The sequence below is a fragment of the Magallana gigas genome, chromosome 3 (assembly GCF_963853765.1).
Source record: "Magallana gigas chromosome 3, xbMagGiga1.1, whole genome shotgun sequence".
Lineage (NCBI taxonomy): Eukaryota > Metazoa > Mollusca > Bivalvia > Ostreida > Ostreidae > Magallana > Magallana gigas.
Genome location: NC_088855.1, coordinates 43,957,120 through 43,974,128, shown reverse-complemented (window position 1 = coordinate 43,974,128; position 17,009 = coordinate 43,957,120). Strand labels below are relative to the sequence as shown.

The 17,009-nt window shown below is 34.6% G+C and overlaps 1 protein-coding gene across 1 annotated transcript; it reads left to right on the top strand.

Moving 5' to 3' along the window:
• The first annotated feature begins 925 nt into the window (after nt 1–925).
• On the top strand, nt 926–15,201 carry LOC105333261 (pre-mRNA 3' end processing protein WDR33). Its single transcript, XM_020069311.3, has 16 exons — nt 926–1,108; nt 2,338–2,591; nt 2,834–2,902; nt 3,147–3,251; nt 3,485–3,580; nt 4,371–4,522; nt 5,976–6,073; nt 7,274–7,400; nt 8,148–8,302; nt 8,862–8,940; nt 9,171–9,281; nt 9,421–9,518; nt 9,767–9,847; nt 12,598–12,865; nt 13,472–13,923; nt 14,012–15,201. Exons 2-16 carry the CDS (start codon nt 2,346–2,348, stop codon nt 14,668–14,670), a joined length of 2,796 nt encoding a protein of 931 aa, XP_019924870.3. The 5' UTR covers nt 926–1,108; nt 2,338–2,345; the 3' UTR covers nt 14,671–15,201.
• The last annotated feature ends 1,808 nt before the right edge of the window (nt 15,202–17,009 follow it).

The window sequence follows — 17,009 nt, the reverse complement described above, 5'->3', positions numbered from 1 at the left end:
GATGGGTAGTGTTTATCAATTTAGGTGTTTTTTTTAAAACTGTGATCCGTTCTTTACATAAAATTTACAATAATAAGATACATGTACCTGCCCGCATTGCGTATGACATGAAAGAATGAAAAGTGCAGATCTTTTCCGAGTCAGTTTTTTTTTCGGTTTGGGAGATGGTGGGAGGTCCAATGCAGTCATGCATACAGAGTCACCAGTTTTCATCATTGTCATAAATTTACCCTACCCTTTAAGAATAATATTATTCAATTCTACCAATCATTTTTCAAACTAATGATATGTCACAAACAGCACAGGCGCCTGATGTTAAAAATACATCTTTTTTATTAAGATAATTTCAAATATTTCTTTTATAATTTATACGACATAATTATCATTATCGTACATGAAATCATATTATAAAAAAAGCTTGTTCTTAATAATGTGTTAATGTCAGGCGCCTGTGATCAGGTATGTTAGCATCGTTTTCCAAAGCTCGGGGAAGGGAGTTTAGATCTGTTTACCCCCAAAAGTTTATTTTAAAAAAATTATATTCAACTTCTTGTTTTGATTTATGATTTACTTCTCTATATAATTTCTATAAATTTGCATAAAAAGTGTGTCTTCTCCTCCAAATGCCGCTCCTCAGTGCAAGATCTATAAAGACCAAATAATTTCCAACCTCCCCCCCCCCCCCCCCCCCCGCGCGCTCTCAGAATAAAAAAAATTAAAAAGGGACACTCTGTTTGCTCTCGGTAATTTTTTGTTCTAAGCTCAGTTCTGTACGATTCTTAAACTATTTAAAAATTCACAGTATCCACAGAGACATAAATAACATTTATATATATGTATATATGTCTCTGGTATCTGTAAAAAAAAGAAAAAATGGTTACGGAAACTCACAATTCGTCCGTCGATCATTTCAACAATTAGAGGTCGATAAGGATCGCTTCCGTTACGACAAGCGCCATTTTGTGGCTATTTTGTTGCTTCAAATTAAAATGTAAACCCATGTGTAAAGACATTGCCTTAGGCTTTAATCGACTATAACTCGAATAAAAGATGTTTCATTGGAAGTTTCTGAAATGATGAAATCATATTTAAACTGAGATCTTTATTGGTAAGCCATTCTAAAAGGTCGGCACTCTGAAACGTGTTCTCTTACTTTGTTCAACGAGAAGGTGAACAAAGTAACGCTTTAGTTTTTACCTGGATTGATTTTTTAAAACTTCAGCTTACCTTTTTAGTTCATTGGTTGCGTATTTTTGTAAAAATTTGGGTTTTTGGGGGAGTATTTTGATATAACGATATTTGCCAGGATACTCTACTGCAGTACTGTAATGATGGTTTTGAATTTTCATGATACTTGACATAGCTATTTATAGTTCTTCCGATCTTGTCCACGTCTCGGTATAAGTGTCTGCTAGACACACATTTGATATGAAAACATAAAAAAAAACCCAACAACCAAAAACGTATGTTGTCAAGTTATCTTAAGAAAAATCTGGCTCTTCAATGACTGGACATTTCAGAAAGAATTAAATCAGTTCTTGAGGAATGTTGAAAATGGTTATTATTTTTTTCTCTTGTACCTGGAAAGAAATGATATCCAATTCCTACAGGCTACACGCACTATTGTGTTATCAACTTCAATACATGTATTGATTTTATATTAATTTAATAAACAATAATTTGAATAAAAAACTGATATTTAGGTTTGTAAATTTTTGTCAATCATTTTTCCATCTTATCATTCATTATCCAAAAGCAACACCAATTTGCTGGCAACGCATTGGGATTAAGATTTTATTTTGAAGCGAAGCCATTATTTTGACAGAATTATTGATTTTACAGAGTTTTTGTCTTAGTTGAGAGAGGATGTCAGAGCAGTGTGCTCAAAAGTGATATATGAACAAACTTATTTTGCTAGTAAAATATTAATGTAATGAATAACAATGCCGATGTAGTATCTTGTACTAATGAAGGGGGGATGGTTTACAATTGCAAGAAGAAGTTGCCCGAAAAAGTTTTTGCAATATTGATATTTGTTTAATGTAAAACTAGCTATTTAACCAGTATGAAACAATGCAGATCACAGATTGTAGATTAAGAAATGCATGTACACATGCATCATTACATGTAACATTTAAAGTTAAAATTTAGAAATGCTGGAAGAAAAATTTATTTAAAGCATGTAGCAGTAGTACAGCAAATCCTGTTATGATGGAAATGCAACATTAATAGGGAAAGAGAAATATAAATTGCTGATATGAACACATGCATACTCCATATGTATTATATGTATTTTAATATTAGAATGAAATTTTTATTTTTGAATTATTTGTTTAGAAAAGAAAATGGATGACTCTGGAGGAGTGCTTACCATTCCAATGCAACCTATGCAGCCACCCCAAGGGTTTCAAACATTCCAGAGGCCAAATGCTCGGACATTTCAGAGAAGAGGTCCACCCTCAGACGCTAAAGGCGGAGCTCAGGATGGGGATACCTCAACAGGGCCTGTAATGTTTGATGGGAAACGAATGCGAAAAGCAGTTCATAGAAAAACAGTCGACTACAACTCTGCTGTTGTTCAGTATTTAGAGGTACATCTTTATAAAGCTAAGTGTACAAAATTGTTAAGAACTTCACTAGGACATTGTCAAATGTTTTAGCTCGTTATACCAGAAATTGACCCAAAAATTTATCTTGTGATAAAATTATGCTCTCTCTATAGTATATATTCAAAACATGTACTTTATTAAAAAGATCAACACATCTTATTTTTCAATCCTTTGTTTTATTTATTAATGAAGATAGATGATACATGTACAAATACTTTTTACAGAACAGAGTTTGGCAGAGAGATTACAGAGATATGAGAGCCATCCAGCCAGACTCCTTATACCAAATTGATGTAAGTCAAACTAACAATTCACAAACAAAAAATAAAAAGAACCTCTACATTTGAATCTTTATATTTTCTTTAATTCAGTTTACCTTACCTCATGGTATATGAACTTTGTCTTTGAATGCAAAAGGAAAAAATCATGACAAGTAGTATTAATTTATGTTTGTTTTATTTTTGTTTCATTTATTTTTGTTTCATTTTGACTATTCAATACAAGAACCTCTGTATTTCATGAAAAATGTCTTTTCAGATCCCACCACCTATTGCCATGATAAATAACTCAATGAATTGTGTAACCACAAAATTTATTAGAGCATCTACCAATAAATTTAGATGTCCGATTTTTTGTCTGGCTGTAAGTATATACAGTATACTGCAAGTGTATGTCAACAGCTTTTATGTGCTGCAATTAGCACCTTGTTTTTTGCAATCTTAAAGATAAAGATGAGATTTCGCAATTTCAGAACTGTGGATACAGTGTAATTATATAAAAGGATAGAATTTTAAGTTTTATATATAATGCCTTAAAAATGGAATGACTGAACTAAGAGTTAATAACATACATGTATTTTATCTGTGATTATACAGTGGACGCCTGAAGGCAGAAGATTGGTAACTGGTGCTTCTAGTGGAGAATTCACTCTCTGGAATGGTCTGACTTTCAATTTTGAAACTATTCTCCAGGTATTTACTGATACATCCATATACACAAATAGCACTGCTATGGAAATATTATGTATTTTGGAGAAAAAATTTAACAAAGGACTATTAAATATGGCCCCCTTAAATGAACATTACCAATTTACTGTAATACTTTGCTTCCTTTGTACAGATATACTCGTAAAGTTTTTTTGTAATTTTCATTTTGATTTAAATGCCCACACTGTTATAATTAAGTGACAAAAAATTTGCTCTTGTTTAAAGTGGCGCTATCTATTTTCCAATAAAAAAAAAAAAAAAAAAAAAAATAGCGTCACTTCTGACGTCGTATACTGCCAGTGAGTGCAAATAAATCAAATAAATGGATGAAAAACATATATCAACTAGTCTTGAAAAAACAACAATTTAATGTACATGTATCTGAAACGCTTTTAAAAATAGCAAATTATAGGGGCCATATGAGGCCCATAGTATATATAGTCCTTTTTACGTATGCGTGTAAAGAAGACAGCTTAAAAATTTATGTAAATCTGGAGGTAACAAATGACCGACACAAAAGAGCAGCCGACCTTTTTTAAAATGGATTTCTAATTATTTGTCAGTCTCTTTGCAATGAATGCACATTATTTTTGAACAACCAGTGTTTGTTATGTATAAATTATTGATTTTCAATTACTTAATTGAATATTTTTCAATTACTTAATTTGAATTTTGAATGGCTTTTAAGGATTTTGAGACATGCCATGTGTGTGTTTACATGTCGTAAGAAAAAGATAACAATCTGGTCATTAGGTTTCTGATTGTGTACTTTCAGGCTCACGATACGTCGTGTAGAGCTATGCAGTGGAGCCACAATGACAATTGGATGGTGACAGCTGACCATTTTGGCTACATTAAGTACTGGCAGTCCAACATGAACAACGTCAAAATGTACCAAGGGCATAAGGAACCAATCCGAGGGATAAGGTATCACCATCTTCACATGGATTTACTCAGTTCTAGGATCCATGGCAATTCAGTTCACTTGTTTTTATGTGGTTATGTCCCGAGTCGTGCTACAGCTCTTCGCTGTAGCAATGAACTTCACCACTCAGGATCTTCCCATTGTGAAGTGTCTAAGTGCCTGGTAATGGGAATTTTTCCTGTAACTTGTGTGCTCTGCCATCTTGAGGTTTTAATTATACAATGTTCTAGGCTTTCAGCCCTACTGAATGTTTTACTTGTTCTCTATTTGATAAATCAGGCAGACTCCCGTGAAGTTACAGGAAAAATTTCCTATTTTGTGATAGGAGGTTGACATTGGTGTGCTAAATTGTGATAAATTAGGCTGTGATAGGTAACAATAAAGGCTTCAGCCCATTTATATGGCATGTGTAATAAGGATTTGTGCAATAAAATTCATTTAACTTAAGATTTTCTCAATAAAGGCTTCTTGCCCATTTTGATATAATTTTAATAAAGGCAAATATGCCCTGTTGGGTTTAATATCAATAAAGGCAGTTTTGCCCACAATTGTTTTTGATTTGCAATATTTGCATAATGCTCAGTTTTGAGGTGAAATAAATAAAGGCACTAGCCCAACACATTTTCAATATATTAATGCCGATAATCATTATGCCAAGTTATCAAGCACACCTAATCATTGTCACCATTAAATGGAGAATACATTCTTATGTTCTTTCCATTTTGTTGTCATTCATGTAAAAACAGTTTCATCTTTATACAATGATATTGTCATTTGTTCCAAGACCTTTTCTTATGAGGAGTCAGGATTCTCTACTAACTTTGAATTGTTTATATAATTTAAGCAATACCATAGCACTCCATGACATATATAAATGAAATCTTTTACAACAGGAATAAATAGTATTTTTTGAAGAAATTTCCCCATGGGGAATGTCTGATGTTATTTACATGTACATGTACACATCCTTCCATGCATGAAAAAAAAAGAATCATGAATATTTTTCTCTATAGGTATTTTAACTTTTGTGTACCACTTCTATTTTACAGTAATTCATTGCAAGTATTGATTACAGATCATCTATCTTGCATGATTTTTCTGTAACATTACATTGTTATACATGTAATTAAGAAAAAATTCATCCTATATATTTTTGCATAAGAAAAAATTACAAGATGAAGAAAAGAGGGAAGAGCACCGTAAAATCAAAATCATCCTTTTAATCACTATCACATAACTGTCCATGTTGGGGTTCAGAATGGCAGATTGTTTCAATTCATTCATAATTAAAGGCATTAAAACATCCTTCATTGAAGGCCTTAGCTTCATTATGGTGACAATGACTGATGGTGGCCGGTGACCTGGAATTGTTGATTACATGTGTGTTAAGTTTGTCTCTTGATACTTAATAAATTTCTATGGAGATGTTTTGTTTCCTTTGTTTTTCTGATATAGTTTTTGCCCATCGGATAGTAAATTTGCCACTTGTTCTGACGATGGAACAGTTCGAATTTGGGACTTCATGAAATGTCACGAAGAAAAAATTCTTAGAGGTATGTTGGGATATTGGTGGACATCCACCTAGGCTACATGTGAAATGTGCTAGCCTTAGAACATTTTTAATCATAGAATGCATTGATTGCAAAAGTGACCTGGCTGAAGGCATTTTGCTTGCATCTACTACCAGTAATAAAGGATTGAGTGCTGTGAACAGATATTTTTTGAGAGTATCCAGAATATAAAATGTAGGCACTCTTGCTTTCCCCATCTTGTAATTATTTCTGAAAAAATAAGATTCCTTATATTGGGACATTTTTCTTTACTCACTTTAAAATTTGCTTTAATGATAACTTTCTAAAATGGTCATGAATTAAAATTGAAGGGCAAAATTTCAACTAACCCTGTATAAAATTTATTTTCCTAATTTTCATTCATCTTGATAATTTTGTAAAGGAATATGAAACATAATTTCCATTGAGGGTTCCAGAGCTTTATATTTCTCATTAGAAAGAGGGTCGGTTGAGCAAACGAGGGTATTTGCCCGGTACCTATTTCATATACATTCCACACATTTTTGCGACAGACCTTTACATTGGATGATGGAGGAGGGTTATTATTCTACATAAAAGCAATTGTTCACTACCTTTTTCAGAACATTTATTTTTTTGTTTCCCTGGAACATCCATTATGATTTATTCAAATTAACAGTTAGCGATACTATAGTGTATCACTTTTCTATCAGTACATTTATCAAGGAAAAAACCCAGGTACATGTAGTGAAAAGATTGTATCAATTCTCTTTTCTTTTTATTCTTTTTAACAAAGTACAAAATATAAACTCATAATTACCAGAATATGGTGTGGGGCATTAAGTCGGCATTGCACTAACTGACACAATACAAGCCTAGATAGAGTTCTACTTCTAACATTGATTTTTATGACAGAAAATTTTTATTGATTTTTATTGATGAAATTATTTTACCACCTTTCATGGCTGTTAATAATTTTGACCCAAAAAATGGAAACATCAGGGTACCAGTACATTGTATATGAATATAAAATATATAAACTGTACAATAAAAGCAGAAAGCTTCATGCACTGTATAATTGGATAAAGATTGTACGTGGATTTCAGAATACAAAGCATTAGCAATGTATGTATCATTAATAATGTATAACATAAGGATTTTGGAGTTCATAGTGATCAGAAGAGAGACAGATTATTTGTTTTATTTCCTTGTTTCTAAATATAGGACATGGATCTGATGTTAAGTGTGTGGACTGGCACCCACAAAAAAGTTTATTAGCATCCGGAAGTAAAGACAACCAGCAACCAATCAAATTATGGGATCCTAAATCGGGAACAAGCCTGGCCACAATGTAATCATTTCATATTGTTGTGTTTCTGGTTTTGATTTTCTATGCTAGATTCTCTGTTGAACTAAACAACACCTAAACTGATGATTTACATGTAAATCATTGTTTAATTCAAGGTTAAAGGTCTCTTAAGTATCAAAGTGTATTTTTCAAGGAAAATTATCGTAGTGTCTATATATATGGATGGTAACATAGTAATGCACTCACTGTTCTTGACATCCATGCATGTTTTAAAAAATGAGTGGAACACGCTATCAAATTTTCTGATGGATAACGAAAAACAGACAGAGGAGCTCTGTTGGCTGTAATCTGTATCAACAATACACGCTGTAGTGTCCATCACTTTGGGTGGACACGTCACTATTACACTGTACTACATGTATACCAAGAAAAGATAATTATTGAAAATGTACAAAAATTGCATGGTTATGAAAAGGCAATATGAAGAGTAAGATTTCATAGCCTGCTTGAAAATATGGACTACATATGATTTTGAGATTGGTACAGATTATCTTTTAATAAAGACCTCTCTCTCTCTCTCTCTCTCTCTCTCTCTCTCTCTCTCTCTCTTACACATATCCAATCTTTAAATGATTATCTGACCTATAAAAATATACCAAACTAAAAGAATTCAGCTGTGAAAATTAGATATACGGTACAAATGATAATATCAAAGCTCATGAAGTGTATCACTGAATAAGAATGGAATGGAATGCAATGTAGCTTATATTTGATATTTTACCCTCTAAGTCATGCTCACAAAGCCACCGTCATGGAACTGAAATGGAACAAGAATGGAAACTGGCTACTGACAGCTTCAAGAGACCATCTGCTCAAAGTGTTTGATATCCGTAACATGAAAGAAGAAATTCAGACATTTAAAGGCCACAAAAAAGAAGCCACAGGTAGGTTAAATTACCGTTATATCCTAATAAAGTTGACGTGGATGAGATCGATACGCTTGAAGCTCAACATTTTTTTTATTAGAAGCAAATCATAATGTTTGCCATTCTGATTAAATTCTATTTTATACTCATTTTCATTGTGTATGCAGACGATAGAAGTCATCCCATTTATATTTAGTATTGCCCAAATAAAGATAACAAAATAAGAATTTTTCAATTCATTTTCTATGTACTTTGGTTTTGTACAATACTGATGAAAGTTTTTGACTTGTATTGAAATACATGTATATGCATGTCCTCATTCCCCAATAAAAGAACAGTGTTGTGGTTATTTCCACAACAGTTATTTGTATGCATACACTTTTATAGAAATGTACAAGTGTACAAATTTGAACGATATTATGACAAATTACAGAAGAAAACAAAATCTATTTCTTGTATGGACATGTTTATATGAAGTTGCCAAAAGGACATACCGGTACAGTCTTTTGTGTACAAGTAATTTTGTAGATTTATTGTAAGTGAATGGTTGGATGATCACAGCATGCTTTGTTTACAGCTGTAGCCTGGCACCCCATACATGAGGGTTTATTTGTGAGTGGTGGATCCGATGGAGCGGTAATGTTCTGGAACATGGGGTTAGTATATATTTACTTGATCATCTACAGACTAGGGATCAATGTAAGAACAACATATTCTTACAGTCTAGCTGTATTATACCAAGAAAAAACTTCCTGATATGCAAGGATTTGGCTAATAAAAGCAGTGGTTTTGACTGCCAGCTCAGTTTGACATACCGGTATTCATGATATTTAAGGTATCAATGTTTGAAATATCCTTGTTCAACTGTATGTGTTTTATTATACAGCCTTGATAGAGAGGTCGGATCAATGGAAGAGGCCCATGAAGGAATGGTGTGGAGTCTTGCCTGGCATCCAATGGGCCATATTTTGGCAACTGGATCAAATGACCACTCCACGTAAGTACTGACATCTCAATGTAAAATTTCAATATGCCGACTGATATATTGTGCATGAAAGGCAATATCTTAGAAATAAATAGACAATAAGCACATTTTGTTTTGTTTTCATGGCATGTACAATTTGATATCTTTGTAGAAAATTCTGGACAAGGAACAGACCAGGGGACAGAATGAGAGACAGATATAATCTGAATACATTACCCGGAGGCTCTGAGCATGAACTGGCTGAGTTTGGTAAGAGGACTTCAGATATACTTCATATTTACAGTGTACTTTTTGAACAATTCTTTTTCCTTTCAGACAAATGACTCAGTAACTTGTACAAACTATTATTTACCAGTAGTCTTTACTCTTTTGAGACAGTAAAATGATATCAAGGTGAACAAAATTTAAACAGGAAATCGCAATTCTTCCAGGAAAGTTCCCTATCCAATAATAATTCCCTCATTCACACACATTTCCATGAATTCTCTCTTTTTTAGATCCTGATGCCACAGCTGGCCCACTGATTCCAGGAATGGGTCAAATTCCCTGTGGACCAGTTTTAGCCAGCAAAGAAGAAGGTGAACTTATACATGTACATGAAAGTGAACACATGTTATTGTGATACTCAATATTTAGAAATTGACACAATGGTTCAAATTGTATTATTTTTGCAAATATTGTCACTATGAATGCCTTTCTTTCTTTACCTTATGGTAGAAGTCTTCAGTCGTATTTTAGGTACTTTTTAGCTCACCTGAGCTGAAAGCTCAAGTGAGCTATTCTGATCACATTTTGTCTGTCGTCCGTCTGTCTGTCCGTCTGTCCGTCCGTCCGTCTGTCTGTAAACTTTTCACATTTTCAACATCTTCTCAAGAACCACTGGGCCAATTTCAACCAAACTTGGCACAAAGCATCCTTAGCCTAAGGGGATTTAAATTTGTGAAAATTAAGGATCACGCCCTTTTGCAAAGGGAGATAATTAGGAATTTATGAAAATTTTCGAGAAATTTTCAAAAATCTTCTTCTCATGAACCATATAACCAGGAAAGCTGAAACTTGTGTGGAAGCATCATCAGGTAGTGTAGATTCTAATTTGTGAAAATCATGACCCCCGGGGGTAGGGTGGGGCCACAATGGGGGGTCGAAATTTTACATAGGAATATACAGAGTAAATCTTTGAAAATCTTCTTCTCATGAACCATAAGACCAGGAAAGCTGAAACTTGTGTGGAAGCATCCTCAGGTAGTGTAGATTCTAATTTGTGAACATCATGACCCCCGAGGGTAGGGTGGGGCCACAATGGGGGGTCGAAGTTTTACATAGGAATATATAGAGTAAATCTTTAAAAATCTTCTTCTCATGAACCATAAGACCAGGAAAGCTGAAACTTGTGTGGAAGCATCCTCAGGTAGTGTAGATTCTAATTTGTGAAAATCATGACCCCCGAGGGTAGGGTGGGGCCTTAATGGGTGGTCGAAATTTTACATAGGAATATATAGAGTAAATCTTTAAAAATCTTGTTCTCATGAACCATAAGACCAGGAAAGCTGAAACTTGTGTGGAAGCGTCCTCAGGTAGTGTAGATTCTAATTTGTGAAAATCATGACCCCTGGGGGTAGGGTGGGGCCACAATTGGGGGTCGAAATTTAACATAGGAATATACAGAGTAAATCTTTAAAAATCTTCTTCTCATGAACCATAAGACCAGGAAAGCTGAAACTTGTGTGGAAGCATCCTCAGGTAGTGTAGATTCATAGTTGTGAAAATCATGACCCCCGAGGGTAGGGTGGGGCCTTAATGGGTGGTCGAAGTTTTACATAGGAATATATAGAGTAAATCTTTAAAAATCTTCTTCTCAGAAACTAATCAGCCAGAAAAGCTGAAACTTGAGTGGAAGCATCCTCAGGTAGTGTAGATTCAAAGTTGTGAAAATCATGATCCCCGGGGGTAGGGTGGGGCCACAATATGGGGTCGAAATTTTACATAGGAATATACAGAGTAAATCTGTAAAAATCTTCTTCTCAGAAACTAATCAGTCAGGAAAGCTGAAACTTGTGTGGAAGCATCCTCAGGTAGTGTAGATTCTAATTTGTGAAAATCATGATCCCCGGGGGTAGGGTTGGGCCACAATGGGGGATCGAAGTTTTACATAGGAATATATAGAGTAAATCTTTAAAAATCTTCTTCTCAGAAACTAATCAGCCAGGAAAGCTGAAACTTGTGTGGAAGCATCCTCAGGTAGTGTAGATTCAATGTTGTGAAAATCATGATCCCCAGGGGTAGGGTGGGGCCACAATGAGTGGTCGAAGTTTTACATAGAAATATATATAGTTAATCTTTGAAAATCTTCTTCTCAGAAACTAATCAGCCAGGAAAGCTGAAACTTGTGTGGAAGCATTATCAGGTAGTGTAGATTCATAGTTGTGAAAATCATTACCCCCGAGGGTAGGGTTGGGCCACAATGGAAGGTCAAAGTTTTACATAGGAATATATAGAGTAAATCTTTAAAAATCTTCTTCTCAGAAACTAATCAGCCAGGAAAGCTGAAACTTGTGTGGAAGCGTCCTCAGGTAGTGTAAATTCAAAGTTGTGAAAATCATGATCCCCGGGGGTAGGGTGGGGCCACAATGGGGGGTCAAAGTTTAACAAAGGAATATATATGGTAAATCTTTAAAAATCTTCTTCTCAGAAACTAATCAGCCAGATGATTCTTTATAATTGTTAAAACTTTGGCCCCAGGACAATTCTTTGGCCTCACAAAAAGGTTCAGAGTTTATGTACGTTTATATCCCATATATAAACAATTGTTAAGGATCTTTTTGAGAACTGCAATACTCAACATATGATATGACTATAAAATCATCCAGTTAGAAAAGATGATTATAAACATAAGAATATCCAGGGGAAAAATGGATTTTATTTATACAGGATCAACATGTATTATTGTACATTGTCCAGATAGTTTGTATTATGACTCCATTAAGCTGATTTTATCATACCTATTGTTCCTCAGGTGAGCGATGTGGCCCATGGGCCTCTTGTTTAATTAATTTTTTAACCATGAAATTAAAACCAATGCAATAAGACTTTGTTACAAATAATCAAATTAAAGCATCATGTTATTAAAATGACATTCAGTATCTAAATAATTTTACCAAGTAATTAAATTTTAAAACTTTGCAGAAATTGTTCTTCAGTGATGCACTTGTTCTTGCCAGATGTTTGTCCTTCACACAAATGCATTTAAAAATGAAATTTAATCTACATTAAGTGAAGAGGAAGTACATTTAAATTACTGTGGATTGAGTTATTGTTCTAACAATTTCAGAAAATGAAGAAGAGGATGATCTGCCAGCTATTCCTGGTTTGGACTGGTCAGCTGATGAAAGCTTTTTCAAGCAACAAGAGCAGCCAAAAATACCCATCAAAAAGATCCCTTATGCTAAGCCCATCCCATGGGACTTTGAAAGGGCTTGGATGACCAACAAGTTACCCAATGCAGAAAAAGAAGACCCTAAACGACGTCGAGATAAGGATTGGGAAAAAGACAACAACAACAGGAAGGACAGACATGTCAGAGGAAAAGATCGAGACAGGTAAAGTCATGTATGACAGTACTTGTTTCCTTTACTTTCTGATGACATTTCAGCCCTAGAAAATGATTTATTTATTTCCCTAAAATAACTGATGACAATCAAAGATATACTATGAAATCATTAGAATTCACGGTGGCTCAATTTTCATGGTATTTATGCGTAGCTCTCCCCCAAGAATTTACATCCTCGACAAAAACGAATTTAGAAAGTGTTATCTTTCTTACTGAAACTGATAACCGACGCATCCGCGAAATTACATCCCCATGAATAAGCAAAAACCCACAAACCATGAAAATTGGCCTCCATGAACTTGAATGATTCCCCAGTATTGGTTGAAATAGAATTAAAATAAGAAAAGGCATGGCATCAATAGTTTAAAAGAAAATATATAGATTTAAAATAGTTTAAGATTCCAAATTCAAACATACAAATGCATATCACTTATCTAAACAATTTTACTGAAGAAAGGGAGGGTGATGAAAAGTAGAAAAATATTGTGTAATACATTGTAACAAAGATTTTTCATTGGAACTTAACCAGCCAACTTAACAATGCATGACAGAATTACAAAATACTTAAGAGTATGTTTATTTTTGTGCCTTGCAGAAGGGAGGATGAAGATTGGCAGGAAGAGGAGTACGGTGAGGAGGTGATGACCCCAAACACTAACTTTGACAACAGGTCAAACTCTGGTCAAGGACCCATGGCTGGGATGAAGGGTAACATGCCACCAGGGGATCCAAATCAAGGGAGAGGCCAATTCAACCAAGGACCAATGCGACAGAGAGATGGAATGGGTAATAGTGCTCCCCCAGGGAATATGAATATGCCTCCAAATAGCATGGGTCCAAAATTCAGGAATGATAGCATGAATTCTGGTGGTATGATGCCAGGTAACATGGGTCCTGGTGGAAGGAATGCACCACCTGGAAATTTTGGAAACATAAACTCTGGCAATTTTGGAGGAATGAATAACATGCCATTTCCAGGTCCTGACCAAAGAAATGTGGGTCCTCCTGGACCAATGAATAATCCACCAAGATTTCAAGGAAATCAAGGTACGGATATTCTAAAAAAATTAATTGATTATCAAAATATGTTGTATGTATTCATAAGCATTTAAAAGAAAATCATTCTTTTTATCAGGAGGACAGTTTGGTCCAGATTCATTCCAAGGCATGAACAACATGCAGGGAAATCAGTGGCGACCAAACAGAAATCAACCAGAAAACTTTGGTGGACAGGAGAATTTTCAAGGAGATAACGACTATCGCACTGACGTTGACTTTCGACAGGACAACAAAACTCCACAGAGTTTCCGGGGTGGAAGAGGTGGAAGATTCCAAAACAGGGGTGACCAGGATGAACATTGGAATGATGGCCCTGGGCCTCAGTGGAGAAATGACAATAACATGCAAGACAACTGGGGACAGCAAGGCAGCGGAAACTTTAACATGGAGAGTGAACCTATGTATGATCAGAACTTTGGTGGAAACATGGGTGGTGGTAGGGGTGGGAGAGGAAGAGGAAGGGGAGGGTGGAATGACAGAGGGGGAGGAGGGGCCCGTGGAAACAGGAATGATGGGAATTTTAATCCACAGGACTCATTCAATCGCAAGAGAAATTGGAACCAAGGACCAGGTGATAGTGACTTTAATAATGGACCACGTAACAGTGGGTTTAATGGAGGTGGTGGTGGTTCTCAAGGAGGCTGGCCTGATGAGCACAACCCAGGGGGAAGAGGGAGGGGAAGGGGGAACAGGGGAAACAGGGGCTTTAGAGGGGGACGCAGGGGAATGTCATAGCATTGTGTTGATCTCAATATTTTCATTTCATTTTGTCATTCATGTTTTTTTGTCAGATTTTTATTTGGTCATTTGTTACATAGAAATTGCGCATGTGTTTACCTGACAATTGATAAAACTGTGCCACTTTGTCATGAGCTGCAGGCTGTATATTGAATATTTCCAAGAACAGTTACCAAATGATTAGAGAATATACATGCAGGAGAATGCATTATGGAGGTACACAAACTTAAAAAATGTTTTTTACCTTCTAACAGAGCTGAGTGCCTTGAAGTTTTTCATTTTTCTCATTTTTTTGGGATACTAGAGTACAACATATGTTTAAAAAGGAGTCATTTTCCTTCCTCATAATTGACTATCATACATGTTTTTCAGGCAATTTCATCCTGTATGATAACTTCTGTAACTTCAGCCAACATTTAGTGCAGTGGCAAGGATAATTCTTTTCTTTGTACACATTGTAAGATTGAACTATTGTACAATATACATTTAAGAGAATCTAAGATAAATAAAACATGACAAAACATGCAACATCTGAGTTATTATTTCCAGGCAAATAATTACCCTGGCCTGCTAATCTTGAGATACTGTCCTGATAAAGGTGGTCTCATAAAAATGATGCTTCATAAAGACGATGCCTCGTCGCGGTGAGCTTTGTAATCTGTGATTAACTATGTTTGGTGTTAGCTAGGGTACTAAGGGGTTATGTTAATCCAAAACTTCTTATGGATTTTATAATGTCTTTAAAAACTGTTGAAGACTATGCCCTGTTTACAAACTGCTACTCATGTTATTAAGACGCAATGAGCATATTCCTCTTTTAGCAATTTGTCAAATATTTTTCCTCCTCCTCATTTTACATGTTCTTAGTGAACATGTCAAGATTAATAAATAAGAGGTTGGACGAAAGTGCTCAGTCATCGCCAGCCCTGTATTATAAACATGTTTTGCATATTGTCAAATATGTTGGCTATTAAACCATTATATTTGGCAGTGAAGAGAAAGTCGAAAAAGGGTCATTCATAGGAGATCAGTATTTTATATGACTTAATGGGGCATGGTCACGATTTTGGTCAAAAAATATTTTTTTGATTTTAATCTTTATAATGCTTCAATAAGGCATTTTTAATAGTTAACCAAAATTTGAGTGTCATTTGTTGAGTTATAAGCGAGTTACAGGGCTTACAATTCCTCGCTATGTAAACAAAACTTTTGTTTACATTTTGAATGTTGAAGTGAAAATTCCAGTTTTAGACCTAAAATGAATGTGTTAATCGTTAGGAACTGTAAGTTTATTAATGCTTAAAAAGAATAAGAATATAGACAAATCATCTAGAAAAAGATTGTTTACTGGTATATTGAACCTATGTAAACAAAAACAGGGCACGAGCCTTGTTTACAAGACGAAGAATTGTGAGCCCTGTATCTTGCTTTAAACTCATCGACGGGCACCCAAATTTCATTTGACCATTTGAAATGCATTCATAAAGCATTGTAAATAATAAAAAAAGAAAAATAAAATTTGACCAATATCGTGACCATGCCCCTTTAAGCCTATTAACTTTATTCATGTTTCTTCAAAACTGTTTGAACAAGTTCTTTTTGCCTTATTGATAAATGCACGATTTTATTGCCACTTCATTAATACAGCAAAACTCGTTAAGTATGAACACGAATATAGCGAATTCTCTGATATAGCGAAGTTTTTTTTGAGTCCCTGTGATATTCTTATGAAATCTTTGCAAAAGTTTACGTTTATAACAAATTCGGATATAACGAACTTACGGATATAGTGAACTGATTTTGAGTCCTGTAGAGGTGAATAATAATGTAATTTAACACTTTAACGAATTTCTTTACAGATAAAAGAGTTTGCAATACCATTAAACATAATAGTTTGAATGAATTTATTTTCACATAAATTCTTCAATTTACAATTCAATTTTTAAAGGTATCAAAAGAATGTATTTTCATTCTAAGCCTCAATTAGCAAAAAATAAAGTCTGGTTTAAGAAAACATGTAAATAGTGAATTCGCTATAGTTATTATTACGAATTTGTTATATGGATATGACGAATTAGGGATATAACGAGGTAAATCCATCGATCTCTAACACTTTGCTATAACCGAGTTTTACTGTACTAGCTAACATGGGTGTATCTAACATTTACTTGGATGCATTACATCAATATGACCATTCAGGCCCATGAGTCTTATTTTCTATCAAGTTCTCAGAACTAAAGACCAAAAAAACTAATGCTTTGTGTGGTGACCAATAACATTTTGAATGTTGCTAAAACGCGGAACGGAAAACGGAATGGAACGGAAATCGGAAAAAA